Here is a 22,407-nt window from a genome sequence, read left to right as displayed (position 1 = left end):
TTTCGAATCATTCAGGACGAGTAGATAAGAGGACAGAACTCAAGCTCTGGTGTTTATGTTCAGCAGAGTGTGGGTTTGAATCCTGGTCGTGACACTTGTGTCCCTGAGCAAGACACCTAACTATAAGCTTCTCTCCACCCAGGGGTAAATGGGTACCTGAGAGGGCAGAGTTGGTTCTTGTGATGGATTGGCTTTGATGCACTACATATTTAGCAGCACAGGCTGTATACTCCCCAGGGAGCTGAGATGGTTTAAGGAATGATTTAAAGCCCAGTGACCAGGGGTATAAATGTTGAAGCGCCATGAGCGTCACTGCGTGACTGACCTGAGAGCTATATAAGTAGCCACTATTATTATTATTATTATTATTATTATTATTATTATTATTATTATTATTATTATTATTATATTATTATTATTATTATTATTATTATTATTATTATTATTATTATTATTATTATTATTATTATTATTATTATTATTATTATTATTATTATTATTATTATTATTATTATTATTATTATTATTATTATTATTATTATTATTATTATAATTATTATTATTATTATTATTATTATTATTATTATTCTGTTTTGTGTTTCTTTGTTTTGCTGTCCTCTTACAACAAAGTCACTGTAATATAAAGAGGTAATTTGGTCAGTCCCAGCGATTTTGTTATAAATAAAGTTTCTTTATTTTGCTGTCCTCTTACTAACAAAGTCAATGTTATAAAGAGGTAATTTGGTCAGTCCCAGCGATCTTGTTATAATGAGAGTCGACTGTACAGTGTATAACTGGACTGGCGTTACATTGTAGTATGCTTGTGATGTTTTGCGGTGCTTGAGTGTCTCAAGTAATCTGGATGTATGGCAGGATGCTACCTAGTCTTGCATTGATCTTCAATGTAGCTAGTTTATCAGCTCTGGTGGGTCCGATGTTTACTATTGCAATAGGTTTCTTCTGCTCCTTGGCTGCCAATGCAAAGCGATAACCAGAGTACACCTGAAAAAATAAAGAAGAAAACAGGCTCAGATAAAATCCCTTACTCCCAAACGCTCATTGCGAAAGTGTAGGTACTGAAACATTATGCCCATTGGCAATTGTTTCTTTTAAATATGTTTTTGGGGGGACATCCATTTTGTTTCAATACCTTCACAAAAAGAAAGTATTAAGTCTAAATGTTTTTGAATGTTAACACACATTAAACCTAAAAGCACTGGACACATTTGGTAAATACTCAAAATAGTATTAGCAGAAAAACTGGGTCACGAGCAATGGAGAGCAACATGTATTATAGTGATAAAACATTGTGAATTGACTCCCGCTGAAGTAACTTAGTTTTTGAGAAAGAGGTTATTTTTCACTAAAAAGATTTGGAAGCTGAAAAAGACTTCTGACCTGAAGCCTTTCAAACTTGTGCAACAAGGACATTTTTTTCTTTCATTATTTTCTCACAACTTCGATGACCAATTGAGCCCACCTTTTCACAGATTTGTTGTTTTATGCACATGTTGGGATACACCAAGTGAGAATACTTGTCTTTGACATTACCAAAGGTGTCCTGTTATGTGCCTTTAATAACTGCTGTTGACAAATAGGCCTAAAAGTCTGAACTCAATGTCCTAGCCTCTTCGTCCTTCAGATGGAACATAAAGCTGTAGGTACCATGCATTGTTATAAAAACTATCAACGCGTGTTAAGACCCCAGAACACACTTATCAGAAAGAGAAGGGGTTCCCCCTGGTGTGTCTGGCTGGAAGTGCGACTATCTTCAATCATGAAGGCTGCTCTATGTAGAAAGAAAGAAAGGAAAAGAAAAGGTTAGATTTCCATTTAATACTGACCTCAAGAGATGAGCCAGCAACCAGGAAAGCGTCAGCTTCTCTCAGCCGGCTATGGACAAACTCAACGGTAACTCTGGGCACATTGTCACCAAAGAAGACTAGTTTTGGTTTTAGGACTCCTCGACAGTCTTTGCAGGATGGGACGTTGAATCCTTTCACGACTTCATCTGATAGGATGACATCTCCGTCCGGTGCTATAGCCTTAGAAATCGGAAAAAAGGAACGTGCTGTATTTAGATCACTAGAAAGGGAACAGGATTATTAATCAGACAATCATTACCCTTACCCTTTAGCTTACAGAGAATGCTAATATGGTCTAATGCCAATAATAACCTACTCACTAGAACTACGAGGTTCGTTCCGCTATCGTCCCCCGTACGGGATAAGATAGCGGAACAAACCTCTTAGTTCTAGGAGTAATGATAACCTAGCCCTGGTAGGACATCAGTGTTCCTGTTGCACTGCAACGGAGGAGTCCAACCTGGGCGTCCAAGCAAGGGCAACATTTTTCAACCCACTTGGGCACAGAAAAATGTTTTTTTTTCTTTATACTTGCAACTAAGATCAATTAATCAATTATCAGATTCTATATTTGTTACACTAATTGTACTGCTCCAGCGAGGGTTGTATTGTATTGTAACTAATTCTAAACTAGCACTAATTGAATAAAAGGGAAAAGTTTCCGTATGGCGCCACCACTTTTTCATTCGATATGAAATAATATAGTATCTAATTTACCTCAATGAGATATCCCTTTTCGTAAAAATGAGTGAAAAGGTGGTGGCGCCATACGGAAAGTTATCCAATAAAAGCCCCTCCCCAACAACCCTGACGAGAGTTCAGGGACTGCCTGGCAGGAGGGTAATAATTACTATAGTCGTGATAATCGGGAGGAGTGTATAGATTATCGCAACTATGATTGCTGCATTGTTTTTACCTCTGATTCTATTGAAAAACCAGGGTTCATTTCTATCATGCGTTCTTGCAACTCATCCCTTGTAGTTTGTCCACCACAAGATAAGCATACGATGTGCGCTGAGAGACCGTGTAATTCGGTAACTCTCTCGCTGTATGCTTTGCTGTGAAGGGCGTCGACATTCTGCGTCACAAGCCAATGGACTTTACCGGCCTTCTCCCATTCTGCAAGAGTTCTGTGAGAAGCGTTCGGGCGAGTCGAGCGAAACTTCGGCCAGCCCACAAAGTTCCTTGCCCAGTACCGCTTTCTTCTGTCTGCAAAATTTATGAAGTCGGAATACTGAATGGGCCTAGATTTACTCCTTGCATACATTCCTACGCCCTCCGAACGATAATCAGGAATACCAGATTCTGTGGATAAACCCGCTCCTGTCAGCACAAATAATTTCTTAGAGGCGGAAACAAAATCCTGGAGTTTTTCAACCACATTTTGATCCACTGGTTGACTCTCTGGGACAAACATAATTGCTCTATCTCTGACACTGACATCAGTGTTTTCGGCAGTTTTCAACTGAGTTGAAAAGTGTTCAGCAGTTTTGGTTGTGAATTTGTTGCTAGCAAATCGTTTAGGCTCAATATGAACTGTTATTTGTCCTATATATGAACACTTTGATGAAACTAAAAATCTCAATTTGTAGAAAAGTGAGTGTGAAAGAGCCATTTTGGGTTTTGAAGTGCATATTTAATTGCACAATAATTATTTTCACATTCGTCTGCAATGTTTACGTCTTACATAACGAGGGTATTTAAATAGGCTTTTATAAGTCTACAAATTACAATGTCAATAATATAATTATTTGTTACTAATATTAGCTCATAATAAATATTAAAAAACAGATGTAAAGACCAAAATAAAATGGTTTTGTCACTTATTAAAAGAATATATTTAAAAATATTTAATAAATATTGCCTACAAAATATAGTTACAGAAAGAGCTTGTGTTATTTGTAACAATCAATTTGGTTGGCTGTAAATTACTTATCAGTCTACGATTGACCAATCAACGAACTGCTCATACATTATTATAATCAGCCAAATCTGTATAGCCTCTGTACCACCAAGCATGGAGAAATAGTTGGAAGTTGTACTGTGTTCAGTGTTTTTTATCTTTTTGTGTGACTAGATTCCAGTTATTCCACAACTTTCTAAGGCCTTCCTCATGTATAGCTATACGCGAGCAACTTCAGCTTTTCCATCGATTTTCCGAACCCTATTTCATACGTGTTGCAACAATAACAAAGACGTTCGTTTTTACAGTTGTGCTTCTCAACTCTTGTCGTCTGCTACGCGTCGTAGTGCTGTGTCTTCAAATTCTTCTTGTGCAAGTCAGTGTGCAAGTGCTACAGTTCAAAGAGGTTTGGTTGGTAATTTCGGATTATCAACACATTGGTCAGCTACATCTTCAAACGTACTTAAACCCAAGAACCCATTTTGGAACAGGACAAGCGCACAATATCTCAGGACTTGTTGTGTTTTATCGAAAACAATGAATTTGTCAGACGTGCTCGGAGGGCTTGAGAAGTTTGCACCGACTTCACTTGCCGAAGGCTGGGACAATGTTGGGCTGCTTGTCGAGCCCACACCACCCCATCAAGTCCAAACTGTGTTCCTGACCAACGATCTGACCGAAGAAGTGTTATCTGAGGCAATCCAGGCGAGAGCTGATTTCATCTTGTCGTATCATCCTCCAATATTCAGCGGCTTGAAAAGATTAACGATGGCCAGCACAAAGGAAAGAATAATCGTCAAGGCAATTGAGAAGAGAATCGCCATCTTTTCACCACACACAAGTTATGATGCTGTTCGTGGGGGTGTAAATGATTGGCTAGCTGAGGGTCTGGGTAAAATATAGTTGCGATAACGTAACCCTCCTGCTTCGCCGCCGGCAGGAGGGTTACGTTATCGCAACTAGGTAAAATGTAATCACATTGTGGTGGTGCACAAGAAATGTGTAATAAATACGAGTTTCAATGAAATGTAATCTGAAAATAGTATTTAATTTATTAACACAGATGATTTAGTTTTGGTAATCGTAAATCTCCATCCTCTCGACAGTATTGAGGGTTGCAATTATCACAACTATAGCTAGCAGGTATGATTACGCTTTTGTTCATGACAAAGTTTATAAAGTTAAAACTTTGGCGGTCGGATTTGGTATCTTTATCGAATATCTATGTATGTGAAGCGCAGAGTAGAGACTCACAAAAGTTTCAAACTGGCTCAAGTTAAACTAGTTGCGAGGTTTATGATTATCGCAACTACGACTTGTATCAGTTAAAAAGTTGCACCCAAAACTACTAGAGCATGATGCTTTGTGGCAGTCTGCATTTCTTCAAGTCCATGCTCCAACTGTGTGCATTGTTTAATAAACTATTGAAAACAGTCAAATAGATTTAAACACCTCAGTAAAAGTAAAACAAACAAAATACTGTAAAACTTTGAGTATTTGTTACGTATTCAATTTTTTATTTTTTTTTATTTTTTATAAATGCACCTTTTATACCATTTGTGAATAGGTCCTGGCAAAGTTGACCCTCTAAAGCATTCAACCTCTTCTGGTGGATCAACCCACAAGCTTGAATATCAAGAGAAAAGATCGGCTCCATTTTACCTTCCACCAGATCTCATTGCATCCGGAGTGAAGAAAGACAAAATTGAGATAGGGTAAAGGCAATGATTGAAACAAATAAATAGAGTTTGGAATGGAACTTATAATGCATTGATGTCATTTTCGGGTAAAAAAAAGATAAATTGACATGATTTCCGGGGAAAATGCCAACATTGGGGCTAGATAGCTCAGTTGGTAGAGCACAGGTGTACGTATTAATCTGGAGGCTCAAGGTTCATGTCCCACTCTAATAAATTTGTCTTCATTCAACCCCAATTTTTGTAAAAATCTACCCGTCAGATTCCCAAGGTTGTGGTTTATTACTTGATAAATAAATTTGAAATACAATACAAGTGTTCTACCAGCATTCAAATACTGTCTTTTTTCCCATTATTTTTCTAGAACTATGTTGATGTTTCACTGCACAGTAAACTGCAGCGAGAAAGGTTTGGCTTCATTCATGGAAGCTGTGGAGGATTACCCAGTGATAAAGAAATCTATTACGATTACAAAATTTGAAAAGGTTTGTATTTAGTCTGTATGACATAACGATGTGATCACTTTCAACTGACTTATGACCTGGGCCAAATTTCATAGAGCTGCTAATGCAGAAAAAAATGCTTTAAAAATCCCTGCTTATCAATAGTGGCAGAAACAAGGGTACTTGCAATGAACCAGACACACTGGAGGATAGCCACTACTCATGATGGGGTGGGGGGATTTTTATGTACACAGGACATATTATGTCTTTATGTCCCATCCAAAAGACAAAGCTATTAAAGTATTATATCCCGCATTTTTGACATCCAAGTGCCATGACCGGGACTCGAACTCTGCTGATAAACACTCTGCTGATTAGCAACACCAGAGCCTGAGTCCAGTGCTCTTAACCGCTTAGCCTTGGATGAGCCCAATATTGGTACTTTCTTTCAGAAATTGTCCCTATTGGTTCCTTCACAAATCCTGTTCTAATTTGTTTCATTCCAGCTACAAATACCAGGCACCGGTAGTGGTAGAATCTGCAAATTGGACAATCCAACGTCCATAGTGAAGATGGTAGAGCTTGTCAAGACTCATCTGAAGCTGCAGTATGTTCAGCTGGCTCTAGGAAGCAACAAGTCAAAAGGTGAGACTTTTGATTTTATTTTATGAGATATCACCCAAGGCTTGACATCCTTTTAGGAACCCTTGTAGTTCAAGCCTGTTGCTAAATGGGTCTTTACTCGATATTCCAAACCCACATCCAAACCGAGGAAAATGAGCTACCCAGACACCATCACCAGAGACACAAATCTCAACACAAACGAGACCCAACAACTCATGAGGGATAAAGCAACCTGGCACCACTTCATCAAAGCTGCTTCTACTATACCGTCCAAGGATGAAGGATGATGAGAAGTTCAAATCTTACCTTAGGAGAAAGGATTAAGAAGTCGGGACTTATATCTCTTGTGTGACCCCAGAGCCAGAAACCACAGGCCTCATGTAAGCGATATGCTTCGATGCCGGAATCAACTTAAGGACACAACCAGGAGAATTCTGTACCAGACAAACCAAGCTTTTTGGGGGACCAGGTCTAAAAGGATGTCACGCCTACCATCACAAGGCTGGAGTGCCACTTCAAAGTGATGGGTACACTTGGGCTGTTGATCCAAGTCAACTATCACCAGGGGCACATTCCACTTTCTTCTGGGGCTAAAACGGGGTTACGTGTACACTCTTCACAGTCTGTAAAGATGTAGGCATGGGTATCATCATCATGGAGATATAATGGTGAACATAGCAAGAAAAAATTGTCCTTTAATAGATGTAAAAACTAGTTTATGGCCTGAAGTTTCAACCATAGCAGAGTCTTTCTCAAAGGCTAAATGTCTTATAAATGTATTCTGAACTTGCTGAACATATCTCATTGTTTTCTTATGACACAGAATCTGAAGTGCAGAGTGTAGCCATTTGCGCTGGTTCAGGGGCAAGCGTCCTCTCTGGAGTCCAAGCTGATGTGTACCTGACAGGAGAGATGTCACATCATGACATCTTGGCTGCTGTCGCTAGGGGAACGAGTGTCATCGTGTGTAACCATAGCAACACAGAGCGGGGATACCTACCCGTACTGAAATCAAAGCTGGACGTAATATTTGAGGGAAGACTGAACATTGTTGTTTCACAGATTGATGCGGATCCTTTGAATGTTGTTTAAAACACATCTTGTCTCAAGTATTGAAAAGAAAATTTTGGGAGTTATTTCCTCCTCTGTTTCTCTTTTTTCTCCATCTATCCGCTGAACTTTGACTTTTTGCATAAAGTGTACACAGCACAAGGAAACAATGTTTATGATTTTAACATGGGAGAATCTGCCTATGGAAGATTTCATAAACTTTTGATGTGGAGGAAAGGGGAATCCATCTGAAAAGCATTTATTTTCACAAAATTTAATTTTTAATTTGACATTATTGTAAAAAAAATTATGAAGCTTCTTTAAAAGAACAAAGTACATCGTATAACAGGCACATATTGTCTACAGAAATAATAATATTAAGAGACATGTATATAGCGCTCTTACACACGAGGTACCACAGCGCTTTACAAGAAACTATACAATAAGCACATCAATAATGGCACTGATAATGGAAAAAAAAGCAAAGCAATCAATCATTGAACGGGAAAGTTTTAAGATGTTTCTCGAAAACTGCAAGTGACTCCGCGGAGCATATTCAATGAGGGAGACGGTTCCAAAGGAGCGGAGCATGTGCGTAAAAAGCACGGTCCCCAGCAGCGGAATGCACCTTTGGAACTGCCAAGAGTGTACTGTCTGAACCAGAGCGAAGGCCAGGTCTTCCAGGTTGGTAAATCTTGATGAGGCTGGTGAGATATGAAGGAGCGGTATTGTGAGAACATTTGTATACAATGGTGAGGATCTTGAAAACAATACGCTGATGGACTGGGAGCCAGTGAAGTTGATGGAGGAGTGGTGTGTCTTATTTATGACACTTAAAAATGCTGAATATTATTTAGTATGGGTGCAAGTCCTCGTTGCTGCGATTTGTTTTGGCTTTTTGTAGTTTGTTTTCTTCAATATCTGGTACAGTTGTCACAGTATATATTTGTGCATTGCTGATGGAGGGTGTGGCAGGAGATTCTGTCCCTCCATTCGGCAAATTGTTTAGAAATTTGATCTGGAAACTCTTTTCAGTATCAACTTCCTTAATTTACCGTACGGGGGACACACACCAGGGGACGTTTGAGAGAAAAAAATGCCACAACTTCAAATAGTCAAGAACAACTCTTTTAAATGTTGGGCACAAAGTAGTGAATCATGTGAGTCTAACACTTTTGTATTTCAACTTTGTGCTCTTATAAAAACATCTTTTGTAGACTTTAACCATTTTTAAACAGAATAAATGTTATCATGACAGCCTTAAACAAAACAATTTTGTTATTTTATTATGTTTTTCATGGCAGAGCTTATCAGCTAGTCACTTTGTGTTGATGATGTAAGACTCTACCATAATACCCATTTATTGTCAAGGATGGTCACACTTATGATAATGTTTGTAATTGTTTGACATTGTGGAAGAAGGCAATCAAAGGTAGAGTGGATACTATACTCAAAATAATTATTAGTATAAAAACTGACTTGGTAAACAAGCAATGGAGAGGTTGATAGTATAAAACGAATTTGATTTTGAGACCTCAGAATTAGATTTTGAGGTCCCGAAATCAAGCTTCTGCTGAAATCACACAGCTTTGTGTGACAAGGGCATTCTTCCATTATTATCTTGCAACTTCGACCAATTGAGTTTTAGTTTTCACAGGTTTGTTATTTTGTGCAAAAATTGAGATACAGCAAGTGAGAAGATTGGTCTTTGACAATTACCACTAGTGTCCAGTGTCTATAATTCAAAGTTAAAATTCTCAGTTTCTAGCCCATTATTAAGTTTAAAATAAAGTAAAAGTTGTTTATCAAAGGGGATCCATTAGTGATTTAATTGTTATCTGGTCACCATAATAATTGGCAAATAAATGTTTACGCATAAAATTATATAGTGCTTTTCTCTGCCAACTACTCTAGATTTGTTGAATTGATGCATCAATGACACAGATAAAAGAAGAAAACACCCATTGGTTTATTTGAACCAATTTAGACAAAATGAGTTTGTATTTCTGAATTTTTGTGTGGCAAACTGCATAATGTATTTACACATGTGCCTGCCACAAAAGGTGTCTCAATGATCTTCCCGGACAAAAACAAAAGGTTGAAATCACAGAAAAAGCAGAGGGCGCCACCTCGGGGAAAAATGCAAAGCGACACTGTCAACTAAAGTGTGACCGATGAAAGTATACACCAGAGACTAATACAGTGCAAAGTGCCATGCCCACACACGAACCCCGACCGTCGGAAATACAAAATAAAAACTCGTTTACTCCATTTATTAAAACTACTTTATTTTTTTTGGGGGGGAGAAGTCAAATCCTTTAATTCAGTATGACAGTAATTTCTACCTCCATGGTAATTTCAAGTCCGTTGGATACCACTAATCTGGGAACCCCAGTCTTGGAAGAGGAATAAGTTTAATTTGTTTGGTTATAGTTTTGCTTATTATTATTCAAGTTGAAAACCCCCAAAATGAAAACAAAAAATATGCAAAAACTTATACCCGGAAACATACTTTATTATTTGGTCCAGATCACGTGACCCACCTGTTTCTTTAAAATGACTTAGACTGGTACCCATCTAAAATTCTACACTTATTGTTCAATAGATTATGTGGTATACGGGGGACCAGACTCAAAAATGTTGTGCGGTTTTGACCCCAATGTAATTTGAGTGCGTGACTAAAACACGAAACCTCACAAGAATTTCGTTTTATGAATCAATTATTACTTGAGCCGCAAAGTGAAATAAGTGTGACGGACACACGTGGTATTAGCTACAAAAGAAGAGACGAAACAGAGATTGAAGATGGATGACTTGGGTAAGTCTGAACCCGTCCCCGTCCTTCTTTTTAACACTTGCAGACGAAGGCCGGTTTTTTTTAACGTTGTCTTGCACCGGTCCTTGCCCACCACGAAAAATAATGGTCCAACGCTACAAAAGTAAAGCCTAACGCCCACATGTGGGGGAAGTTGTGTTTGATCAGGTTTTGGTTATGTGCTAAGGATTATAATATTATAGTACTATAGCACTGATTTCTTGAAAATGAAACCCTCTCTTTGAAAAAACAACAACATGTTAATTAAAATATAAAATTAAACGAGTTAGAGTTGTGAAGCTTTATTTAATATTGAGCTTTATAACAAAAACAACTACTAAAGAAAGTGTTGGTTTGTATTGTTTGGTAGTCCACACATAAAGTATAACGCAAGCCCGGTTAGTATTTCAATGTGAGTGCGATACGAATGCTGATGTCACAAATTCGCGATAAATAATTCGCAGCAGTTGAGGTGTCCTCAACTCTTTTGCAAATATTCGCTGCAAAAACAGAGTTGTGACGTCAAATTCGCATTGCATTCACATTCGCAGGAAGTATATGAACCATGCTTAACAAGTTGAGTTCCTCGACAGGACCTAACAACTGAACTGTGTTTACTATCCATCATTCATGGTTTACTTTGTCATGCTTGTTGTAAAGTGATATGGTGTGAACAATAGACATGTACTTTTATGTAGATTGAGGAAATCCTTCATGATTTATTGATTGGATTACAATACAACCCCACCTCTTCCGTGTGACTTAAAATCATTTTTGTAAATTGCCGATATCCCATCCAGTACAATCATTACAATGATACTAAAAGCAGTGACTAAATCAACAGTCGCAGAAAAAAATGCCAAAACTGATGGCTACCTTTGCACTTATTTGTTGTTGACAAAAGTGTTTCTATTCTATAAGTTATTAATTAGTTTATTTGGTTGATTGCTAAAAAATCACATTGTTGCACTCCAAAAAATGCTGAATTATGACATTGACACTAAAAAGAAGCAATATTAAAGTTCAGATAAACAGATGAAAACAAATGAAGCCTTGGTTGTTTTTTGTGGGAAAAAAAGTTGCAATCTGATTTGGAAAACCTTCTCAACCATAACACTAAGTAAACTAAAACTCAAGTCTTCTTTTACATGTAGAGAGAAGTTTTAGTATCATGGAAGATCAATGTATGCATTTAATTACGTGGAATTGTGTCAAATTATTTGAGATTTCATCAAAGTCATTAAGATTTCCAGGGTTTAAGTTGAAGCCTGGCATGTCACTGCCAACCAAAATCGTTCACATAGAATGAAGACATAACAAAAAATACCTTCCTGTTTTGAATGGCATTGCATTTTATCTGAACTAATACAGATGGAAGTTGCAAGTATTCATTACTTCGCAAAAGCAGACAACAAGGTAACGAAAATCTACGAGGTTGTTGCATTGCCAGCGAAACTACATTGTAGCATTAGATTTAAAGGGTGTGTGTCGTAGTATGCCTTGTAAAAGTTTGTAATTAAAATACCAGCCGACAACATCAGGCCTTGCTCATGATGTTTCACCAAGATGATACAAGGAATGTAGAATGTGTTTCATTTCTACCATACAGGCACGTACTGTTGTAGTAACACAAGCATTTTCGTTCCTCGGTGTTGTCACATCATGAGCCAGGCTTATTTTTGTGGGTGTTTCCACTTTCCAGAGAGGAATTATTAAAAACTTTTTTTTTAATAAGTTGACATATATTTAAATGGGATCACCCCAGGTATATTATCAGTTGATTTATTATTCTTTAGCCTTCGAGAAATAGTCAGCTAGCCTCCAAATGTCAGGCGATTAACTATTTTTGGGATTTATTATCAAAAATGTTTGACATGGTACACTATGCCTGGTCAAGGCAGTATGACACACATCCTATAACTTCACCGCACAAAAGTTTCTTTGCATGGAATTGTATGTTTGATTGACAGAGTATTGCAACTATTCCAGTTTGCAATTGATAAACAGTCATTGTTTTGGGTAGGCAAATAAAGTTTAGATTACAGTACATGTAACTATAGAATACTCATTTGAGGGGTCCCTATTCTGTTATTCAAAATGGAAATGTGGTGGCTTTTATCAGTATACACTAGACCTGGGCGACTAGTGAAAATCACTTCTTGACTAGAAGCGCTTCAAATTCCATGTCAACTCAACCAATGGGGGAATGGGTCACCTCTCAGCTTTGGCTGAAACTCATTCTAAATACTTATCTATTTGTATAGGCCTAAAACGAACACATGCAAAAACAAGTTGCCAACTCCAAGTCCTTTGGAATTAAGCTTCCTCAAAAGGGGCGTGGCACCTCCTTCAAGTGCACGTGACTGGCGCCGTTGAATATTTTTCCGTTTTGTTATTAGTTTTAAAACCCCTTTAAAATTAAATACAAAACTGTAACTCAAGCTTGTGACTCTGTATCTAATGGCCATTTAAAACCTTACAGGGTTGTGCAACTTGTGCCAATGCCATGAACTCATCAGGCATTCTCAGGATTATCTCAAATTTAGTGAGGACTTACTTGTTCATGCTTAGCTTTTTGTTTGAGTAATCTGGAAGCTTTCTTACGTTTTCCAAATTGGGCCTTTTTAACAGGACTTTGTCTTATGAATGATCTGTTCATGCATCCATGCATGTGGATTGTGTACATCAATATTGAGAAACAATTATCTTGACCAACAGCAGAACAAGAAACACTAAGTCCTCAAATGTTTTTTATTTGTCATTTGGCCAGCTGACCACTACGCCTTAGGGAAACTATTGCCATGAATGCATGCCATCACTGCCCAGCAGTATCAGCATGATGATCAGATGCTGATATTTGCTCGGTGAATGAAGAATGTGCATGTTTGTTTTGAAATCATTTTCTCAATTAATAATTTGTGGGAAAACTAAAACAGGTTGAATTTCTGAAACTTTGGAGCGCATGAGCTGAAGTGAGTGAAAACAATGAGTAGACTACACATTTTGTCCAATTCTATCTAATGGTTAGATAGAAATATAACACTGCACATCACTATCAGCAGCAGTACTTGTAGGCTACACCCCTGTGCATTAGCAACTTGGGACCATTAGGGCTGCTTGGTCTATTGCTTGTTGAAGGTTTTATGGTTTTATCAAGATAAGGGATGTTGGGTGATTAACTACTGGTATTCAGTTTAATGGACAATCTGTCAGTGGATCTGTGGAGGGCAGACAACAGTGGGAATACCATGGGATGATCAATGAAGGACAATATGGTAAAGATGAGGTCTGAATATGTCCCTGCCACACCCTTCTAGTTTGGGGTACTCCCTTGTTAAGGCAGTGTCTACTTTTGGTAATTTGTCAAAAAGACCAGTGTATCTTCACCATGGTGTTACGCAGCATTAACAATAACAAGTTGACATTTTGGGCTCAATTAGTCATTGTAGTTGCAAGAAAAAGTCTGTGCTTTCCGATGCGCGAGAAAATCCTTCCAATCAAATTTGTTGATAAAAATTCTGTAAAAACTACATAGAGGAGGTCATTTCTAACAAAGTTATATAACAAAAAGAGCAACAAACATGCCTTTATAACAGGAGTTCAATTACTGCGCCTTGAGCACCCAGCAGGGTGGAAATGTGCGCATTACAAGTCTTATTATTATTAATAATCAAGTACTACAAGATTTGGGTTACATGGATTATTTTTGACTGCCTGCAGGTACATTATGCAAGCTTTTGCTTCAAATTTGTGTTGCTGTCTGTTTTTACGCATGCATTTCATTCATGTCAAAATGCCAGAATCTGTATTTTTTTCTGTACACTATTTTAAGCTTTATGTGGTGGGTGTACTACTGCACATGGTTTGCTTGAGTCCATCAATTCCCCCCACCCTGTCACTACAGACTGCCTTATTTGTCCCACTTTGACAATTACAAATTTACAAAGGAATGCCAGCTCTTCAGACAGGAGGTAAACATGACCTAAACCTGGCTTAGTTTCCATAGCTCGCATTGTGTCAAGTGGGGTTGCATTATTGGACACAAAGGGCCGAATACTTCAGGAGATTCAATCTCTACACTGTGATAAGGGAGACTGATTACCAAAGGATTGGTAGAGCTTTTTGATATTGGTGGCAGTTTGGAAATTTTGTTGTGACAACTGCTGGTTTTGCAGACAAGTGAACGGTTAAAACCATGTAAAACTCTTCGGTGCACAGACTAATTAAAAAAGAAAAGAAAAAAAAAGGAATGTTCAACATGGTTCAACCATGCTTTTCTCAAAATTGTTCAATATCACCCCGTTGAACATCACAGTGACCAAACGAAAGCTCAACAATCGCTCTAAACAACCGAATGAGAGTGGTACATGATTGGTTGATTGAATTTATTCGGATAAAAATACAGCAAGAACATACTCAAAATACAAACATGTACTTAACAACAGGAGAAAAGACAAAAAAACAAGATAGAAATACTGCAGAAAATTATCCAAGGATAGCCCAAAAAAGCCAATAACTTAGACTTATTTCCATTGGGGTCCTTTGGGTTGTAGTTTTTAAGTTACATGTATAACTTTTTATAAAAGACCAATTTGACATGTTTTTGGTGGTCGGGGTTAAATCATTTTAAGGGAAGGTACACTATTGGTAATTGTCAAAGACCAGTCTTATCACTTGGTGTATCCATCATATGCATAAAATAACAAGCCTGTAAAAATTTGGGCTCAATCGGTCATCAAAATGATGAAAGCAAAAACACCCTTGTTGGACGAATTTGTGTGCTTTCAGATAGGAATAAAAGATTTCTAGCTAGAAGTCTGTTGTTATTTTAGTGAGAAATTACCTCTTTCTCAAATACTACACTACTTCAGAGGGAGTCGTTTCCCACAACTAGAGCTCTCCAATGCTCGTTACCAAGTCAGTTTTTAAGTTAATATTTGTTTTGAGTAATTACCAAACGTGTACCTTTCATTTAAAGCCAGTTATTAGAAGTGACTCTTTTGGAAATATCAAAGTTGTGCTCACAATGATCATATCGTACAGAACCCAATTTTATTGGCAATGCTTAAAACATGGGCCATAAGAAGTGTGATTCATGATACCAAAATGGCACACAGGCAAGCTTGCACACAGGCCTAATACTTTGGGGGCAGTATTGGAAAATTATTGTTGTGACAACTGCTGATGTCATTTGTGTACAACCATAGAGAAAGTGAAGCCCAATTTTCCTTGTGGTTTTTTCCCCCAGCATTCCATTGCACTACCAGTGGATGAATGATAACATACCTGTGGTTTTTTAGTGGGAGTAGATCACATGCCTGAGGCATTGATTTTGCAGTAAACAAATTCCATAAGGAAGATCTGTATACAGTATTTGTGTGTCAGATGGAGCAGATGAACTGTCTGGGAATAGACAATTTTGTTTTACCCATTTGTGTGTATATATGCGTATTGGTGTAATACGTCTACACTGCTTTTTACATTTTTATCAGGGATACCATGTAAGAAGGAAATGCTACTGTTTAAACTAATGCATAAAAATATAAAAATAAAAAAATTGTTTCATTTAAATTATCCAACTAAAAAGAAAATTCTTGTTTAAAGGCAGTGGACACTATTGGTAATTGTCAAAGACTAGCCTTCACAGTTGGTGTATCTCAACATATGCATAAAACAACAAACCTGTGAAAGTTTGAGCTCAATCCGTCATCAAAGTTGCGAGATAATAATGAAAGAAGAAAACACCCTTGTCACACGAAGTTGTGTGCGTTTAGATGGTTGATTTCGAGACCTCAAGTTCTAAACTTGAGGTCTCGAAATCAAATTCGTGGAAAATTACTTCTTTTTCCAAAACTATGGCACTTCAGAGGGAGCGGTTTCTCACAATGTTTTATACCACCAACCTCTCCCCATTACTCGTCACCAAGAAAGGTTTTATGCGAATAATTATTTTGAGTAATTACCAATAGTGTCCACTGCCTTTAAGTAAAACTATGGCAGAGGAAAATAATTCATCAAGTGCAAGGGACTATATATATACACTGCATGCATACACTACAATGCAAACACAAACCAAGTACATAGGTTCAGGGGCCGATTTCACAAAGGTCTCAAATTGATCGTAACTTCAAATCAATTGTAGTTGCTAAGTAAAGTGTGATGTCACAATACAAATCTCTATGGTGATACTGAAAATTTGTCTTGCGATGAATTTTATTGCTTTGTGAAATCGGCCCCTGAACTTTAATCTGAGGATAATAGTTGGAGGGTTTTTGCATACAAGTGAACGCTGTTAAATAATTGTATAGTCAGTAGAAACCTTGTAAAGTTCCTTTCTACAGAAAGTGAAAATTATTTTCCTCAAAGAAGTGCCCTTAGTAGTACCAGGGAAAATGCCCCAAAGTTCCAAATGTCTGATTGCTTGTTTGCTAAATTTGTTTCAAGTTCCTTTTGAATCAACTCTGGATAGTGCAAAATATGATCACATGACAAAGTTATCCTATGATCAGCACCCCTTGGCCAATACTTTCCATTTTAGATTCAAACTTTTGGACGGGAACAGCAGAAACCCTGACATGTTGCATTATCCTACGCCTGGTCACCTTGGCAGCAGTATTGTGCCAGCAATGGAACTCTTTTTGACTCCGGGGTCACGCTCTGACCTCATCTTACCTGATGTCAGATTCCAGGCGTGTGTTTTGACAAGATGGTATCATGATTGGATTGTAATATCCTGGGCCTGGGGGGGCTATTCATCATGTTCATGTACTTCAAGTGATGTTTACTGCTAAGTTACATTGATTAAGAATTGGTATTACAATGTAAGAGGGTTGCCTGTGGGACGTGCGAAGTACAGGCCTGGAATTACATGCAGGCCACGTAGGCAGGCCTGATACTTCACGGCTGCAACGAAAGGTGATTGCCCCCATGCCCCCTGGTGCCCTTGCCTTGGTGCCCTTCTTGGAAGGAATGCTCAGTTAGAAGTTTACAATTTCCTCAAAGGGTACATCCATGCACATACACTTGTGTACCATTTACCTTTTTCAAATCATTGGCCTTTCTTTGTTGACAGGACAAAGCCTAATTATATATATATACAAAAATTGTCCCAGAAATTCACCTTGAAAGATGCTCCAGGCACTTTTAACACTTTGTTTCCATATCATGACTAACACCTCCGAGGAACACACATCAGGAGACCTTGTGCATACCTAAACTCTAAAAAGTACCCTTGACACGCAACTCCCTATCCCAATCCCCTATCCCTGGCCAGGTCCCCCTTTTCAGAGATCCGCAGCCCCATCCCCGCCCCATTGTCTGTAAAATGTCCCTATTGATTAGAAATCAGTATAAGTGTTTTAATCTGAGAAACGATTGATTCATCAAAAATGCGGTATCAAATCCAGCAAGAGTAGGTAAAGGGATAAGGTTTTTGAGAGTTTCACACTGTACACCTGTCAGCCTACGTACATCACTTGTGTAGTAAGTTGTGTACCTCTTACATTTTTCAAATCATTTGCCTTTCATTGTTGACAGTACATAGTTAAATAATAAAAGAATAAAAACTTTGTCCCGGAAATTCACCTTAAAGCCATTGGACCCTTTCGGTACAGAAAAAAAAAAGTTCACAAATTTGCAAATAACTTACAGGGTTTACAGAAGGTAATGGTGAAAGACTTCTCTTGAAATATTATTCCATGAAATGCTTTACTTTTTGAGAAAACAGTAAAACAATATCAATTCTCGTTAACGAGAATTACGGACTTATTGTAAACACATGTCATGACACGGCGAAACGCGCGGATACAAGGGTGGGTCTATTTTCTCCCGACTCCGATGACCGATTAAGCCCAAATTTTCACAGGTTTGTTATTTGATATAGAAGTTGTGATACACGAAGTGTGGGCCTTGGACAATACTGTTTACCGAAAGGGTCCAATGGCTTTAAAAGATGCTCTTGGCACTTTTAACACTTGTTTCCATATCATGACTAACACCTCCGAGGAACACACATCTGGAGACCTTGTGCATACCCAAACTCTAAAAAGTACCCTTGACACGTAACTCCCTATCCCAATCCCCTATCCCTGGCCAGGTCCCCCTTTCAGAGATCCCCACCCCATTGTCTGTGAAATGTCCCTATTGATGAGAAATCAGTAAAAGTATTTTAATCTGAGAAACGATTGATGCATCAAAAATACGGCAAGAGCAGGTACAGAGTCACATCAGGTACAGTTTCACATCATGTACGTGTCAACCTACAAAAGTACTTATTTTTGAACGTGTTTACATACATGTACAATGTACATCAAGGCAAACATACCTTTTACTTTTCTTTTTTAAATCATTGGTCTTTCTTTGTTGCTTGGACATACACATGTACTGTAGCCTAATAATAAAAACTTTGTCCCGAAAAAAATCACCTTAAAAGATGTTCAGGGCAGAAGACACTCTTTCCATATCGTGACTAACACCTCCAGGGTAGACACATCTGGAGACCTCTTGTGAACCAATAACTCTAAAAAGTACCCTTGACACGCACTTCCCTATCCCAATCCCCTATCCCTGGCCAAATCATACCTCCCCCCTCCCCCTATTCAGAGATCCCCAGCCCCGTCCCCACCCTAAGGTGTTTGATAGATTGTACCAAAGCTCCTACGTTTCTGTCGGCGCTGATCTCCCCTCCGATGGCTCAGTCCAGGTCTCTTCTTGTTTCTTCTTGTTTCCTATAAGGACGATGCGTCATCTTGCTTTGATTATCCATATCCTGAAATAATTGAACTTTCATTAATCTTCATCATTGTTAGTTTTGACCATCGAGGAGAGAGCATCATCCATGGTCAATCTCTACTATTTGTACCGCAGCTCACAGCTTTGTTGACTTGGATTGCCAGGCACAAACAAAACTCAATTTTGTCTTCAACTTTGGAGGTTCAGTTGACAAAGTTTTGGTTTTTCCCTTGGAAAACTGTATGATAGTAATTCGTCATCACAGAGGCCACATGAGCTGAGTGGGAAACCGTTGAGTAATGTCAGCCAGTCCTCTTTTACTGCTACATGTATTATCAGCCACACCCCCTTGTTTTCTTGGATTGCCAGGGGCAAACAAAACTCAACTTTGTCTTCAACTTTGGAGGTTCAGTTTACACAGTGTTTTTTTTTTTATCATGGGAAAACTATATGACAGTAATTCAGTATCACCGCAGTGACTTTGAGCTGAGTGGGAAACCATCAAGTAGTGTCAGCCATCCTTCTACTATTCAGTAAAAGTTTTACAAAAATCATCAACCACAGCTTTTTGTCTTGGATTGCCAAGCAAAAACAAAACTCAACTTTGTCTTCAACTTTGGAGGTACAGGTGACACAGTGTTTGGTTTTTACCTGGGAAAACTAAAAAACTATTAGACAGTCAACCACCGTGGTGGCTTTGAGCTGAGTGAGAAACCATTGAGTAGTGTCAGTCTTCCTTAATTCAGTTACTGTTAATGTTTTACCACAATCAGCAACCACAGCTTTGTTTTCTTGGATTGCCAAGCGAAAACAAAACTCAACTTTGTCTTCAACTTTGGAGGTGCATCAGGTGACACAGTTTTTGTTTTTATCTGGGAAAACTGTACGACAGTAATTCGGCATCACCGCAGTGGTTTTGAGCCGAGTGGGAAACCATCAAGGAGTGTCAGTCCTCCTTCTACTATTCAGTTACTGTTAACGACACCACAGTTAAAGTCTCGCCTTGTTACTGTAAACAGAGGAAGTTTCATCTTCAGTTTGGAGAGCTCATTTTTGAAAGATTTGTTTTTGGAGTAAGATGAGATTTGACGAAGTCAGACCAGAAAGAAAACGCTCAACGTTGATCAGTTTCAGGAAGTTTTTACGACACACATCGTACTGTATGTTGTAAGCCACACGGCAGATCCTTCAAACTCATCAGGTTACTGCAAAACAAACGGAAGTTTTGTTCTTCAATTTTTTTTGTGGAAGCTCGGTTGCAGCTTATGAAAATGTTTGAAATGTGTTTAACCAAGATCAAGTGGTTTGTACTTCCTGTGTGTAAAGCATTGACAAGGAAACGGAAGCAGAGTTCAGGAACTGTGCATCATCAAGGTATAATGCCATTTCAATTCTGCATGAAACTTTTAATTTTGCATCAAAGGGCAGGCCTGACACGTTGCCAACAAAGGCGATTGCCTCCACACCTCTTGGTCATTGCCGTGGTGCCCTTGAAATGCTCCAGTAGAAATTTACCAATGAGAAAATGCCTAGGTGCCCTTGTCCTTTCAAAAACGAAGCATACACAGGCACATGCACATGCCTGAAAGGGAATGAATTATACAGAAATATCAAGTCCAAATATGGAGACGTGACTACAATGCGTTTAAATACACTACATTCAATTTGTTCACATCATTGCCAGGCTGGATGTTTTCCTTTGATTTTCTCCAATCTATCCAACACACTATGGTCTGTAAAAAGCAGCAATCACTGTGCCCTGTTGAATACTTTTGGTAGTCAGCATATCACTTTGAAACTTTGAAAGAAGAGTGGTTGTTATTTAAGGGGCTGCAACACCCTTTTGTTTTTGTTTATTCTGCAGCACAATGTAGAAATCTGTGATTGGATATCCTGCTAACATTTGCTTAGCAGAAACTTTTTAAGCAATAATTTCTGCTTATAGAAGCAGCTCATGAAATTGAGCCCTTGTCCCCTGGTGACGGACACAGTGTGCTGCAAGCTTGAGACAGCGCTTTTCTGTTACCAAAAAAATGATTGTGTACTCAAACTGTAACTGTGCCTGCAGATTGAAGAATTACAATTAAAGTATAATTTTTGTAATTCATACTCTGTAAACTTGCAGTACCCTGAATAGTTGCTGTATACCAAAAGCACCATTGCTAAAGGTCAGCAATTGTTGTTGATTATAATTTTTATTCAATTCAATTTAATCCGATTGACATTGTGACTCCAATTTCGGCTCGCAATTTCAATTGATAACCCATCTGTTATTGTAAACAATGTCCCTCGTGTGGCATACAGTATAATGTTGCCTCGAAGTACCAGTATTTCCAACTATGAAGACATGTTATAGGAACATAGCGGTTCTCGTTAAAGGAACATTACAGAAATGGTAAGAAAAAAAATCATGAAGATCACAGATTTCGATAAAACTTACACGGTCTAATGATGATGATAGTAGAAAACATTTCTGTCTGAAATGTCAAACTTGATGAGAAATAAAAACAACTAATTTCCTGTTTGGAGTTTATAGCTCAGTGAGCATTTTATTCATTTTCGTTTTGCATCATTGTTTATTATTGTCTTGCAAAATGTTTAATTGGTTTTTCACTATTCTCTCGTGACCCAGATGGCCGATCGATCTCAAACTTCTACAGGTTTGTCAGTTTATAGTGGTGAATTACATACATGTACTGTACATGCATAGAGCTCTATGGTACATGTAAAGTGCTTACACTGCCAGCAACTGTTTTTTGCTAGCAAAACCCAATTCTGTAATGTTCCTTTAAAATAGCTCTGGTAGCCAGACATCATTCCTGCATTGACCGGGTAACAAAGTCTTGACATTTCAACTTGTCATCGCCAGTGATTTTGTAGTTGGATGAAATGTATTGATAGAACTTGTTTATTTCTTCAGTAGCTTGCTTACATGTACGAGGTACATGTACAATACCCATATTGTAACCTTTCTCTGCAACGGTATGCTCTAGATGTACACAAGGTGCACACATTTTATGCATCAATTTGATAATCAACACCTTTCAGGAGCCTCATTTGGGGCCTGCCTGCAGGGCTGTATGCTTCGTTTTTGAAAGGGCAGGGGCACCAAGGCATTTTCTTCTTGGTAAAGGGCACCTTATGATGAAATTGCAAATTTGTACTAGAGCATTTCAAGGGCACCAAGGCAATGGCCAGGGGGCATGGAGGCAATCGCCTCTGTTGCCTCCGTGAAGTATCAGACCTGTGCCTGTATGCTTCAATTTGAAAGGGCAAGGAC

At 38.3% G+C, this 22,407-nt stretch overlaps 3 protein-coding genes across 5 annotated transcripts in view; 2 read left to right on the top strand and 1 right to left on the bottom strand.

Moving 5' to 3' along the window:
* Window positions 1-686: 686 nt before the first annotated feature.
* Window positions 687-3,492, bottom strand: LOC117290768 (NAD-dependent protein lipoamidase sirtuin-4, mitochondrial-like). The gene is made up of 3 exons (XM_033772315.1): window positions 2,782-3,492; window positions 1,845-2,045; window positions 687-1,002 (listed from the first exon to the last, which is right to left on the bottom strand). The coding sequence occupies exons 1-3, from the start codon at window positions 3,478-3,480 to the stop codon at window positions 850-852; spliced, it is 1,053 nt and encodes a 350-aa protein (XP_033628206.1). The 5' UTR covers window positions 3,481-3,492; the 3' UTR covers window positions 687-849.
* A 391-nt stretch (window positions 3,493-3,883) lies between these two features.
* Window positions 3,884-8,855, top strand: LOC117290887 (NIF3-like protein 1). Its single transcript, XM_033772452.1, has 5 exons — window positions 3,884-4,660; window positions 5,336-5,483; window positions 5,830-5,950; window positions 6,415-6,553; window positions 7,356-8,855. Exons 1-5 carry the CDS (start codon window positions 3,979-3,981, stop codon window positions 7,622-7,624), a joined length of 1,359 nt encoding a protein of 452 aa, XP_033628343.1. The 5' UTR covers window positions 3,884-3,978; the 3' UTR covers window positions 7,625-8,855.
* Window positions 8,856-10,220: 1,365 nt separating this feature from the next.
* The window catches only part of LOC117290241 (paxillin-like), a 45,643-nt gene continuing 33,456 nt past the window's right edge, over window positions 10,221-22,407 (top strand). The window contains exon 1 of one of the 3 annotated variants that reach the window (XM_033771521.1): window positions 10,221-10,400. In XM_033771521.1, the coding sequence (XP_033627412.1) occupies window positions 10,388-10,400 (13 nt within the window). In that variant the 5' untranslated portion in view covers window positions 10,221-10,387. Of the gene's footprint in view, window positions 10,401-20,371; window positions 20,502-22,407 lie in introns of those variants that run through there. The other 2 variants (XM_033771519.1, XM_033771520.1) reach the window with 2 other exon arrangements.

The sequence above is a fragment of the Asterias rubens genome, chromosome 5, assembly GCF_902459465.1.
Source record: "Asterias rubens chromosome 5, eAstRub1.3, whole genome shotgun sequence".
Classification (NCBI taxonomy): domain Eukaryota; kingdom Metazoa; phylum Echinodermata; class Asteroidea; order Forcipulatida; family Asteriidae; genus Asterias; species Asterias rubens.
This window is presented reverse-complemented; position numbering and strand designations above follow the sequence as displayed.